Raw genomic sequence first — 13,365 nt, 5'->3', positions numbered from 1 at the left:
TTGCACGTCTGGGCTGCAGTTTCCTGCCCACCCTCATAATTATCTGTGCTAAAAGCTCAGGGTCTGTGGCTGTGAACGCAGAGACCACGAGGTCTGTAGACTCCGGGCCTGGCTCTCACGCCTCCCCGTGGCTTCCTTCATTCCATGCTCTCTCCTAACACTTCTTACCATTCTTCATTTTTTTATTCTTTGGAGATATTTTCTTGGATTTCTTTTCTAAAAGTTTTCCCCCCAAGAATTTTGTTTAATTTTGCTTTTGTTTTTCATTAAACCGAGTCTCACTAGGTAATAAAGGGTGGTCTTGAACTCACGGTCCTCCTACATGAGCCTCCTGAGGCATGGGATTAAAGGCATCCACCACTGTGTCCCACTCATTTGCTCTCAGGGCCAGCTGTGCATTTAAAAATGTGCTGCGTCTTTTTCAGCATTTTGGAAGGCCAGGAGAGGATGTCCGATCTCCCAGAGCTGGAGTTAACAGATAGTTATGAACCATCATGTGGATGCTAGGAGTGGAACCAGGTCCCCTGGAAGGTCAGTGTTCTTAACCAATGAGCCATCTCTCTAGCCCCCAGGAGAAGGGACATCCTGATGAGATGCCTGTGTCCCTCCCTTTTGCTATCAGCCAATTGAGACAATTCCTAAGACACTGGAGTTTGCCAGGGATCTCATGCTGGGGAAGGTAAAGTTGGAAGCCGGAGGAGGAGCTTGTCTCCCAGAAATAGATTTTACACAGTTCTGACAACTTGTAAGACCACGCTGCAGGAGAGTGGAGCCAAGAAAAAGCAGATCATTAATGGGAGGGACCACACCTTGACTAGTACTGCCCACACACAGACACACAGACAGACAGACACACACAGACACACACATAGAGATAGACAGACACACACAGACACACAGACACACAGACATACACACAGACACACACAGACATACAGACACAGATAGACAGACAGACACACAGACACACACAGACACAGACAGACAGACACAGACACACACACAGACACACACAGACACACACACACAGACACACACACACAGACACACACACACACACACACACACACACACACACACACACACACACACCCCCTCTCCTGCCCTCTGTTTAAAGCCTTCCAATTTCATGGATTTAGGTGTGGGTCACTGTGTCCCCTTGCTCTGCTCCCAATGTGGCTACATGAATAAGTCTCCCTCATTACCATACACCTTTTAAATTGGCCCATTGGTGATAGGTGGCCAAGGCTAGTTTACTAGGACTCTGCCCCTAAGGATCCTGGTAACAGAAATGTTTAGGGCTAATCTTGCCTCTTTCATTCTTTGTCTGTCCTGGCAACACTGACCTTCCTACCTTGGCTGGTTGTGCTGGCTAATTTTTTTCCTTAACTTGACACAAGCTAAAGTCATCTGAGGGAGGGAACCTCTATTAAGAAAACACTTCCACAATATGAGTCTGTACGCAGGCCTGTAGGGCATTTTCTTAATTAGTGATGGGTGGGGGAGGGTCCAGCTCATTGAGGGTGGTGCTGGGCTGCTGGTCCTGAAAGAAAGCAGTGTGAGTAAGCCTGTAAGCAGAACTGTTCCATGGCCTCTGTCTGCATCAGCTCTGCCTCCACATTTTGCCTTGAGTTCCCGTCACGACGACGTCCTTTGGTGACAAACTGCGAGCTGGAAGCATAAACCAAATAAACCCTTTCCTCCCCAACTTGCTTTCTGGTCACAGTGTTTCATCACAGAACCCTAAGACAGTGGAGAAGGGAATGGGGGAGTGTGAGATGTGTGCAAAGAGGGCCTAGCAAAACATGGGGCAAAGTGGTTCTTCAGAGGCTTAGCGCAAGTGTTGTAGTGAGAAGCAACGGAAATGGGCCACTTCTAGATGCTCGGCCCTGGCTGCCCAACTGAGTGCCGGGAATCCCACTGAGAAGGCCCTGCCTCTGTCGCCTCTCCTGTCATCTCTTTGAACAGGAATCAGTGTATGAGATCAGGCCGAGAGCTGGGCTTTTGGGGATAGGAGGTCAGGAGGTGGGGATGGAGTGCTTATGTGTGTGTGCTGGCGTGTGAAGAATCAGGGTTCGGGAGGTATGTGTGGTGGGAACCCGGGGGTGGAGCTCAGTGGGAGAGCAGAGGGCAGGTGTGTGCGTGTGAGCCTTTGGAGGGGGGAGTATTAGAACGAAACCATCATTTCCGCCCCACTAACTCCCAAAGGCTTGGACTGCCAACCAGGGCTTCCATTTTGTTGCTGTTTGTTTTGAAATGGGCTCTCTCTATTTCTAGTCCTTGCTGTCCTGGAGCTTGGTAAGTAGACCAGGCTGGCTTAAACCTCAGAGTGCTGAGATTAAGGTGTGCACCACCACTCCTGGCCCGGGGCCTTTGTCTTTAACTGTCCATAAAACACTGGTTGGGTTTCAAACAGGCTGTTTTTGTGAGGTCTGGCCTGGACTGTTCATACCTGTGGGTGACGGGGCAGGAAGTGTTAACGCACTTCTCCCTCTCCCTCTGAGGCTAGAGGTGTTTTTCAAAATCCCTGGAATTTGGAACCAAAAACCATGTTGATGTAACCTGGTTCTCTCTCCTAGCGTGGACTGGACTGTCATGGGAAACCTACTGTCCCTGGTCCTGGTTGCCTGTAGGGGTTCACAGGGAGTCTGAGGGACCAAACTGAGCCCATATTGGTGTTTGGGGGAGCAAGGCAGCTCATTAGGGCAGATTCCGGGAGCTCTCCCTCCTGACTCTTCAAGCCTTATCAGCCTGGAAGGGCTCCTACTACTGCTTCCTGCCATTGTTTCCCCTCGGTAATTAAGAGAAGGCCAGGGCTCTGCTGTGGCAACTTGAAGCTCTTGCAGTGCAGAGGAATGGGCTTGGCCTCAGCTTGGGCTTGCTCTCTCTGGCTGTGACGACTTCAAAGCCCCTGGACAACTCGCCAGCCCAGAGCCTGAGCAGATCCATCCAGCGTTTGCTCAGGGACATGGCTTAGGAGTGAGCGGTGTTACCACTGAGCAGCGGCCTGGGTTTCGCAAGGGACCTTGGAGATACGGCCCCTGTTTGTATGGGAAGGTATGATGGGTTTGGATGGAGAGCTGGCTTAGTCATCGGAGGGAGGTACAGGGCCGATCCCTGCCCCTGAGATCTGGCTGGGAATCCTATAGCAGAAGGGGCTCTTTTGGAGGAGCGATTCAAAGCTAGCTGGATCCTAATGTCCCTTCTGCTGTTGCTGCTGGGTCCTGCTTTTCTTTCTGAAGAGGCTTTCCAGTGCGGCAGAACTGTACTCAGATGAGATTGCTTTCCCTCCCTTCTTGAATCCGTGCTTGGAGCCCCTGATGCATCTGTGTGCTGGGAGGGTAGGGGACAGGACACCTGCTTTGTGTCCTAGTCTGGGCCATGTCCAGCCACAGTCATAAGATACTGGGGGTTTATTCCTCTTCATTGGTCTGAATGGGCATCATGTAAGAAGAGTTGCACCAACTATGTCCTAGGTGGCATGTTATGTGTTTCCTGTAACCTTCTCCAGAAGAGAGGGGTGGCGGCAGGGGCTCTGAGGGTTGGGGAGGCTGTGCTCTGCCAGCCAGGAATGAGTGGGCAGTGGGGTGAGGCACATTGTAAAGAAATGTCCTCAGGTCCAGGGCTGTTAGGGTCCTATCCCCTTGTCGAGGCCATTCAGCAAGCATCTATCTGCAGAGCATGTCCTGGGCCCTGAGTATCCTTGCAGGCCCTAGGGATGATGGTGAGAGAGACAGTCCCTGATCTAAAGGTGCTCACGGTCCAGGGCAGGTGACCATTGAGTTCTCAGTGATGGCCTCTGACTGGTCTCTGTTTCTGGGTTCTGATGGCAGCAACGGAAGCCAGCCCCTTCTCCTCCTCGTTGGTTGCTATGTGTGATGGTGGGGTGGCACCTTTGTTCCAGCTGGTGTAGGGCTATGGGGACATGGGATGCCAGGCTAGCATGGAGGACGGGAGAAGAGAGCCAGAACTTCCCCACCCCAACTGGTCCTGGTACCATTGTCTGGAGACAGTCCCAGCAGTGTGGCTCACTGGGATGGTTGCTCTTAGGCCTGGCCCTGCAGTGGGAGTGTGGGCACTAGTTCTTCATGTTTAAAGGAGGCATAGGGGCCAGTGAGAATCCTCCTCCTCTTCACCCTCCTCCTTCTTCTTTTTCTACTTCTACTTCTACTTTTTTTTTTTACCTCTTCTCCTCTTCCTTCTACTTCTTCAACTTCTTCTATTTCTTCTTGTTCTCCTCCCCCCCTTTTCCTCTTCCTCCCCTCCTTCCCTCAATGGACACATTGACGGTAGCATGGACTTACAGCCATCTGTCTAGACAGTGAGAACCATCTCATTTCTCTTTTTTTTCCTTCGGCAGATGAATCCTTTCGGGTATGAGATCTGCCTGTTTGTTCTGGCCCTCACCTGGCCAGGTAGGTACCAAATACTTAAGAAAGTATTTATCTTCTTCCAGGATTACTGGGAACACCTCCTTCCAGGACTCGGCATGTGTGTCTGGAGCTCACCTGTGCTCCCTCTGTGTTAGGCTTGTGGCTTTAGGAGTCAGTGGTCACCTCCTGGGACAGTTACGCAGAACCTTGTTTCTGATTTAACATCCCCTCTAAGCTGAATATCTGAAGGGTCTTGGTGGCACAGAACTGTACCTTGTGATGGGAGCACGGAGACAGCATTTGTTTCCATGTGGTCATCTAGTTGAACACCTCAGTGTAGATGAGGAGACTGCTGGTCAGGGAAGAGACACTAATGCATGAGAGTCATATGGAGCCAAAGTCCAAGGACAGTTCTCTGGGTTCTAGAGCACCCCTTTTCTCCCCACACCCCTTGTCCCACCTTACTTCCCTCTCTGAGATTCCCAGTTTGGAAATGCCAGCCATGCCCTTTGACCAGTGCCAAGAAGTAGAGCAGTGAAGCAACTGTTGGAATGCCAGCATGGTTACTGCCTATGGTGGAGCACAGTGGACTATCATCTCTCATACTCTGCACTCCTCTATGGCCCCTAAATTTTCTATAACAGGCATCATTGCTTAAGGTAGTAAGTGTCACTAAGATGAATATGTCCTGGAAGATTGTTTCTCCATTATTGTCATGAGTCTGGGGTCATGCTCAGAGGCAAGGGACCCCATTTAAAATGGAAAGAACTTCCTTGCTTCTACTTTCTACTAGTTGCAGCCTGGTTTCTCTGGGCATCAGTTTCTATGGGCTGATGCTCCCATAATGCTCACCCGTGGCCTCTTCCTTCAGGGACCCTCTGCACAGAAAAACCTCGTGACAGTGACAGGCCGTCGACAGCCCGATGCAGCCTCTTTGGGGATGACTTCATCAACACTTTCGATGAAGCCATGTACAGTTTCGCAGGAGGCTGCAGTTATCTCCTGGCTGGGGACTGCCAGAAACGTTCCTTCTCAATTCTCGGTGAGTCCTGGGTGCCCGTGGCAGGATCCCAGAGCAGGGGCAGCTGAGATGGAGGAGGTTCCAACGCTCAGGTCCTGAGATTGAGGTCATTTCTGAGACTTTGGAGGGCAGTGGTCTTCCCATGACCCCTTTTCTTAGGGTAGTGGCCTCCCATGACCTCTTCCCTTGAAGACAGTGGCCTTCCCATGACACCTTCCCTTAGGGCAGTGGTCTTCCTGTGACACCTTCTCTTAGTCTGGTGTGAGGACATCTGTGTTAACTCTAATGATTGTGTCCATTGCTGTGGGTCCAGGCAACATTCCAGGAGTTCAGTATCATAGAGAAAGAAGATGACGTAGAAGAGCTTTGGGATATGTGGAATTCAGAATTAAGAGGTTGGGTAGTTCCTATATGACTGGTCAGGAGCTGATGGTCTACTTGTTTGTGTCTTTGCATCCTCACTGTAGCTGTCGGATGCAGTTGTCAGATCCTTGTTTACAAATGAGGAACTGTATCCAAAGAAGGCTGTCTCATCCTTCCTAGGAGGAACTGGACCCCAGTTTCAGCCCATTCAAGTGGAAAGGCACTCCCTCTGCTACAGGGAGAGAGGGTGTGCTCTAAGCTGTAGGCAGTGATAGAGAACGAGGGTCCATTGGTCCACTCTAAGAACTAATCCGCTGTGAGCTACTGGGGAGGGATGCTGTAGGCCCAGTGAAGGTGGACCCCTCTGCCTTGGGGAAATGAGATGACCAAACAGACAGATCTATGTTGTTAAGGAAATATTTTGAGAAACTTGTTAAAACTGGGAAGGAAGGCCTTGCCTTCGAGAGGGACTGTTGTCGTGGGAGATTTTTTGGTAGGAGAGAGTAAGAGAAGGGGTCTGACTCCCAAATTCCAACAGGAAAAGTACATGTTTAGAGTCAGGGGTGGGGATGAGGCCCTTAATAGAACACTGCCAGGGTAAGGAGGATTCTGGTTAAACCCTCGTGATAGGATTCTTGGTGAGGACAAGTCAGAGCGACAGACAGGAAAGTTGGTGATGAAGAATTTGACTATATATCGAGCTTTTCTGAACATTGCCAATCAATAATAGTAATTGTTACTATGAGTGTGTGTGCATGCGTGTGTGCACAGGTACACACTTGAGTGTGCCGTAGCTCATGTGGAGGTCGGAGAAGAACTCTCAGGAGTGGGTCTTACCTCAACATTGTTGAGGCATGGTCTCTCTTACTGCTTTGGCTGTGCTGGGGATTCCAAGCCAGCTGGCCCATGAGCTTTTGGGCCAGTCTCCCCTCTCCACTTTCTGTACCACCTTAGGAATGCTGGGCTCACAGATGTGGGTTCTCGGGGTCAAACTTGGGCCACCAGGCTTGTACATTTCCCCCTTTGAGTCGTCTTAGTGGGATCCCCATTAATTTTGGGCTAAATGGGTAAATCCCAGGACAGATCCCAAGGTCAGAACCTAGTCTAGAGAGGGCTGAACTGGAGCCTGGCACAAGGTTGGCAGCCTGCAGGGCCTTGCTTGACATAGGTTGGAGGCTGTCAGGGTTGTCTCTCCTTTAGTCATTCTGTGGGTCCGTGCATGCGTTAAGCTGTTTGTAAACTGACTGTGGCCATAGCTGTGAGACTCTCTACCTCTCCCGATTGAGCATGGCCCAGGCCGGTCTTAAAGTGGAGGCTCTCCTGCCTTAGCCTGTTGAGTGGCCGATTCTCCTGGCTTCTTTCTGTTTCTGAGATGCTCTTTGTACTGGCTAGTTTTAAGTCAACTTGACACAAGCTACAGTCATCAGAGCCTCAACTGAGAGAATGCCTCTGTACAATCAGTCCATAGGCAAGCCTGTAGGACGTTTTCTTAATTAGTAATTGCTGGTGCTAATGATTAATTAGTGTTGTGCTAATGATAGCACCACCCATTGTGGGTGGGGCTATCCCTGGGCAGGTGGCCCTGGGTTCTATGAGAAAGCAGGCTGAGCAAGCCATGAGGAGCAAGCCAGTAAGCAGCACCTCTCCGGAGGCCTCCTGCCTCCAGGTTCCTGTCCTGCTTGAGTTTCTGTCCAGTCTTCCTTTGATGATGAACATTGATATGGAAGTGTAACCCAAATAGACACTTTTCTCCTCAGCTGGCTTTTTGGTCCTGACATTTTATCGCGGCAATAGCAACACTAAGACACTTCCTCAGGCTCTCTTTCTACCTGCTCTCCCGCCTCGGGTAGCAATCCAGTCACTTCAGCATCCACCATCTTCCCTGTTTTCTAGGAGCCCCACGAGGGCAAGGACAGTATCTTGTTCTTCTTTGTTTTCTGTTGTTCAGTGGGATCTCTCAACAAGGAGGAGAAGGATCCATGAAACCTGGAGTTATGCTATATTCAAGCAGGGGTTCTCAACCTGTGGGGTGCTACTCTTTCAAAGGGGTCCCCTAAGACCATCAGAAAACACAGATGTTTACATTATGATTCACAACAGTAGCAACATTACAGTTATGAAGTAGCAACGAAAATACTTTATGGTTGGGGGTCACCACAACACGAGGAACTGTATTAAAGGGTCACGGCACTGGGGAGGTGGAGAGCCACTGTATTATGTATTCATGTGGGTGACATTTGAGAAATCTTGGGTGAGGGGTTTGGGTTAGGTGGAGAAGACAGGGAGGTTTTCCATGCACTGGGGGCAGCATGGGAGGAAGTGCTCATTATGGGGAGCCAGGGACCAGATGACTAAGGCTGGAGTGATGGTCAAACTTGAGCAGTGGTTCCCGACTTTGACAGGTATCAGGAGCACCAAGGGGAGTTCTACAGCTATTGCTTGGTTCTAACCCCAGAGTTCTGGCTCCAGGAGCTCGGGAATGGGACCGAGAATCTCATGTCTAATAATTTTCCAGCTGCTGTTACTGGTGTTTACTGGGGGCCGGATGTTGAGAGGCATTGGGGTTTTCCTTAGGGTTACTATTGCTGCAATGAAACACCGTGACCAAAGTGACTTAGGGTGGAGAGGACTTGTTCAACATATACTTCTACATCACTGTTCATCATCAAAGGAAGTCAGATGTTATGGCTTGTATATGCTCAGCCCGGGGAATAGCACATTTAGAAGGTGTGACCTTGTTGGAGTAGGTGTGTCACTGTGGGTGTGGGCTATAAGACCCTCATCCTAGCTGCCTGGAAGCCAGTCTTCTACTAGCAGCTTTCAGATGAAGATGTAGAACTCTCAGCTCCTCCTGCACAATGCCTACCTCGATGCTGCCATGCACCCACCTTGATGACTTCTGAACCTGTAGGTCAGCCCGAAATATATATTGTCCTTTATAAGACTGGCCTTGGTCATGGTATCTGTTCACAGCAGTAAAACCCTAACTAAGACATCAGGATAGGAACTCAAGCAAGGCAGGAACTTGGAAGCAGGAGTTGATGTTGAGGCCATGGAGGAGGAATGCTGCTTCCTGGCTTGCACCTCTTATTAAGCATGTTTTCTTATAGAACCCAGGACTATCAGCCCAAGGATGGCACTAACTACAATGGCCTACCACTCCCACCCCGCCCATTGATCTCTAATTAAATATCTTACAGGCCTGCCTACAACCTGATCTTATGGAGGTATTTTCTTAGTTGATGTTCCCTTCTCTCAGAACTTTAGCTCACGCCAAGTTGACATAAATCTACCCAGCACTGGGTTGTAAGTGTGTGTGAGAGGATGAGGCTGAGGTACAGGGTCTTTAATCTGCTGGGCTGTGTCCTGGTTGACTTTCTATTGCTGTGGGGAGACACCGTGACCAAAGCAAACGATAGAAGAATCAGTTCGTTGTGGCTTAGAGTTCCAGAGGGTGAGTCCATGACCATTATGGCCAGAAACATGGAGGCAGGTAGGCAGGTAGGCAGGCATGGCTCTGGAGCAGTGGTAGAGGGCTTTCATTCTAATCTGCAAGTAGGAGGTAGAAAGAAGGAGTGAGAGCTAATTGGGAATGGTATGGCCGTTGAAACCTCAAAGCCCACCCCCAGTGAGACACCTCCTCCAACAAGGCCACACCTCCTCATCCTTCAAAACAGTTCCACCCACCAGGGGCCAAGTATTCAAACAGATGAACCTATGAGGGACAGTCTCATTTAATCTGCCCGGGTTGTCTGCTCCGTTCAGTAGGCTGGGAGGCAGCAGGGTGGAGTCTTGCATAGCAAAGAAGGGTCAGAAAGAACTAGAGTACTGGGAAGAGGGTGCTGAGGGCAGTGTCTTAGGCAATGTTCTACTGCTGTGGAGAGACAGCACGACCACAGTAACTCTTATAAAGGAAAGCATTTAACCGGGGCCTGCTTACAGTCTCAGAGGTTTAGTCCATGGTGGCACACAGGCAGATGTGGTGTTGGAGAAGGATCTGAGACTTTAACATGTGGATCTGCAGGAAGCAGGGGTGGGAGGTGGGGGAAGAGAGAGGGGGGGCATGATTGAACATTTGAAACACCACTGACACATTTTCTCCAACAAGGCCACGTCTCCTGGTCCCTGTCTAGTAGCATCACTCCCTAACGACCAAGCATTCAAATCTATAAGCCTGTGGGGCCATTTCTATCCAAACCACCACAGACAGGTATGTGAGGAACAGGGATTGGTGGCCTGGGTCACAGTAACAAGACAGGAGCTGTAACGGGATGTGACAAGCTGTGGAAGCCATGTGGGTTCCCACCGAAGCAATAGCTAGGGTGTGGTTTAGAAGAGCACAATCTCCTCCTGCCCCACTCGGGCAGGCGGCAGGAAGTCAGGCCTGCCCCTCAGGTGACCACAGCGTGTATTCTGAACAGAGCTCCTCCTACTTAACCATCATGGCGGAGAGGGGCAGGTACTCTACCTGGCGGCGGGGGTGGGTGGCGAGTCGGATTGGAGTAGACACGACAAGAGTTTTTGGACTTTTTTTTTTTTTAATGATTTTTCTACTTATGTGTATGTGCCTGTGAATATATGCTATGCATAGGCTGGTGCCTATAGATCCCCTGCAGTTACAGGCCCTTGTGAATCACGTGATGTGTTAGGTACTGAACTCAGATCCCCGGAAAAGCAGCACGTACTCCTTCCTGCTGAGCCGACTCCACAGTCTTGACACAAGATTTTGACAGCGTTTACAGTATCCCCTCTCTGCCCTATGGCTTCAGGTTTAGGGAGAGGCTGATGCCCGAGTGGGATCTGTCTGCCTTAGCTTACCTTTGTGCTCCTGTGGATCCTGCCTAGAGACAGGTTAGTAAGGAGTACACAGTGAATCCCAGGACCAGGCCTAGATTTCATATTTTGGGCTCTGGGGACCCAGCCAGCATATTTAAAAAGCCCCCTTCCTCCCCACATAAGGGCAGTTCAAACCTCCTCCCTCCATTAAGGGAGCCCTCATAGTCAAGGCAACTCAGGCTGTGTTGGTGTCTCCGGAATGTCGTACGACCCCCCCAGGAAAGCCCTGGTCTATGTCTCTGTTGCTGGGACGTGATACCCTGACAAAGGCAAGTTAGGGAAGGCTTTATTTCACAGCTGGTTACAAGGGAAGCCATAGCGGTTGGAGCCTGAGACAGCTGGCCACGCAGCGTCTACAGTCAAGAACCTGAGAACGACAAATGCTCCTGAAGACTTCCTCCTTTTTGCTCAGGACCCAGCCCGGGAAAGGGTGCCAGTCACTGTTAGGGTGGGTCTTCCCATTTGAGTTAACCTAAGCAAGACAGTTCTTCTCAGGCATGCTCACAGGCCAACCTATCTTGGCTACTCCTTTATACAGGCCCCTTCTCTAAGTGGTTCTAGAGCTCGTTACCTGGAGATGAGATTATAACACCAATCCCTGATGGCCCATGGGATTAACCATCACCGCCCTTTTGACTACTTGGCTCTGGTTGGCACTGGGCTCATCTACTTGGGTTAGCCAATTGGCTTACATTTCTAAGGACTTGGAGGCTGTGCTGCTCTGAGGAGAAAGAGCCTCACACTCATGTCCCTTCCCCATCAGAGTCCCCAGGGAAACGACAGTCTCTTTATGACTCGGGCATGTGAGGCTCAGGTGAGATCCGCTCTTTGAAAACGCAACCCGTGGTGCATACTAAGTCTCAGAAGCATCCGGGTCACTACAAGATGTCCTGTTATTGAATTCGCTCGTCAAAGAGTCACGCACTGCTGGGCCTCAGTGTGCTCCCGTTGAGGTCAGATTCTCTTTCACGGTAAATCCCTTCTGTCACCACACAGGGCTGTAGCAGAGACCCAGCCTCACGGGTCACTCTTCCTGGTTTCAGTACCCAGGAGGACGTCGAGATCCAAGGAGGGACCGTGCATTTCCAGACATCCCTGTCGATTCTCCAGTGGTTTGTGATTCTTTTTTTCACGACAACGTGCTGTTGTCAAGGGTCAGTTTTCTGGGAGCTGCTGGTTCGAATCCGTTCTAGAGTAGACGTGCTTTGCTGTAGTAGGTTGGTTGCATTTCTACCCTAGTCCTACCGTGACGTCAGAAAGACCTGATGGTTACTTTTCCTGTTGGTATTAGTGGTGTGTGGTTGGGGAAGTCCTGGGTCAGGGGAAGGAACCTAGGCTTTGGACCCTGGGTTTCGTTTATGGGCCTAGGATTACCTTGTGCTCAATTGTTCTCCAGAGACATCCTGTTTCCTTGATTCTAAACCATTTACATTCCTGTCTGGGTGTTTGTAGGCCTTGCTCATATCCTGGGCAAAGTGTTTCTGTCTGTGCACGAAAGCCCGCCTAAGGCCGAGGGGAGCCCTCTTGTGAATGGGGGCCCAAGCCAAGGTTTCCTGTCTCTACAGTCAGCCCAGGGGCCACAGAGAGACCTGACTCCTCCTCCTTTGTAAGTCCTTCTCTTCCTAAGTCAGGGCCACAAGATCTGGCTCCCAGATTAGCTCAAGGAGAGCCACAAGCTTGCTCAGTCATTTCCACAGTACAAGATGTCTGAGAATAACCCCTGATTCAAGCTTCCTGTATGCTTCTGATGGGGCAGGGCCTCCTGCTCCCACCAAATGGGGTGAGGTTTGGTGGCTCACCACTTTCTGAGCATCTTGTACAGTTCCTTTGAGACAAGCTGGGAGCCTGGGAAGAACTTGGCTGGTCTGTCTTCTTGGGTGGACAACCAGCCCTTTTTTTTTTTTTTTTTTTTTTTTTTTTGCCCAACAGTGCTAGGAAATACTACCTTGGAGGTTTGTGGTGCGTGGGTTTCCCTTTTTGGGGGGTCCATGGACACTTTGAATGGCACACTCTTCTAATGGCTGCACAGTATTTGAGGAAGGCAGGTGAAATGGAGGGGCTTTAGAGCTCCTCTCGGTGTGTGGTTTGACGAATCTGCTGCACTGAGAGAGATCCTAGTTAGGCAGCTTTGTGTTGCAAAAGGACACTTGAGCTTCTGGATGGGAAACCCTGCGTGCTGTGTGCTCCAGGTGACCAGTGTACACTAATAGTTCTTAGTCAGAGTGGTTTCCCCACCAGAGGAAACTGGCAGTGTCTGGGTACCTTTTGGAGGATCCTATCTGGGGTATGTGTTATAGACATCTAGTGGGCAGGGCCAGGACATCTAGTGGGTGGAGCCAGGTCATCTAGTGGGTGGAGCCAGGACATCTAGTGGGCAGGGCCAGGACACCCAGTGGGTGGAGCCAGGTCATCCAGTGGATGGAGCCAGGACATCCAGTGGGCAGGGCCAGGACATCTAGTGGGTGGAGCTAGGTCATCTAGTGGGTGGAGCCAGGACATCCAGTGGGCAGGGCCAGGTCATCTAGTGGGCAGGGCCCAGTTACTGTTGCTCGCTCATTCTGTCATTTGTAGCAGGTCCCACAGCAAAGTGTCCACTCTCCAGTGATAATGGCGGCAACATGGTAAAATCAGATTATATATTTAAGCCTCAGTTTCTTCAACTGTAATGTGATAACAATTTATTTGGGCCTGGGAGTGCTTGCTTACAATCTAAGTGCTTGAAGGAGTGAGGCGACCTTGAGTTCCAGCCTGGCCTGTGCTGCATAGATACTG

The 13,365-nt window shown here is 50.4% G+C and overlaps 1 protein-coding gene across 1 annotated transcript in view; it reads left to right on the top strand.

Moving 5' to 3' along the window:
• The first annotated feature begins 4,360 nt into the window (after nt 1-4,360).
• Nucleotides 4,361-13,365, top strand: part of Vwf (von Willebrand factor) — a 124,702-nt gene continuing 115,697 nt past the window's right edge. The window contains 2 exon segments of the mRNA XM_032906594.1: nt 4,361-4,415; nt 5,245-5,415. Coding sequence (XP_032762485.1) covers nt 4,361-4,415; nt 5,245-5,415 — 226 coding nt within the window.

Source organism: Rattus rattus, chromosome 6 (genome assembly GCF_011064425.1).
Source record: "Rattus rattus isolate New Zealand chromosome 6, Rrattus_CSIRO_v1, whole genome shotgun sequence".
Taxonomy (NCBI): domain Eukaryota; kingdom Metazoa; phylum Chordata; class Mammalia; order Rodentia; family Muridae; genus Rattus; species Rattus rattus.
This window is presented reverse-complemented; position numbering and strand designations above follow the sequence as displayed.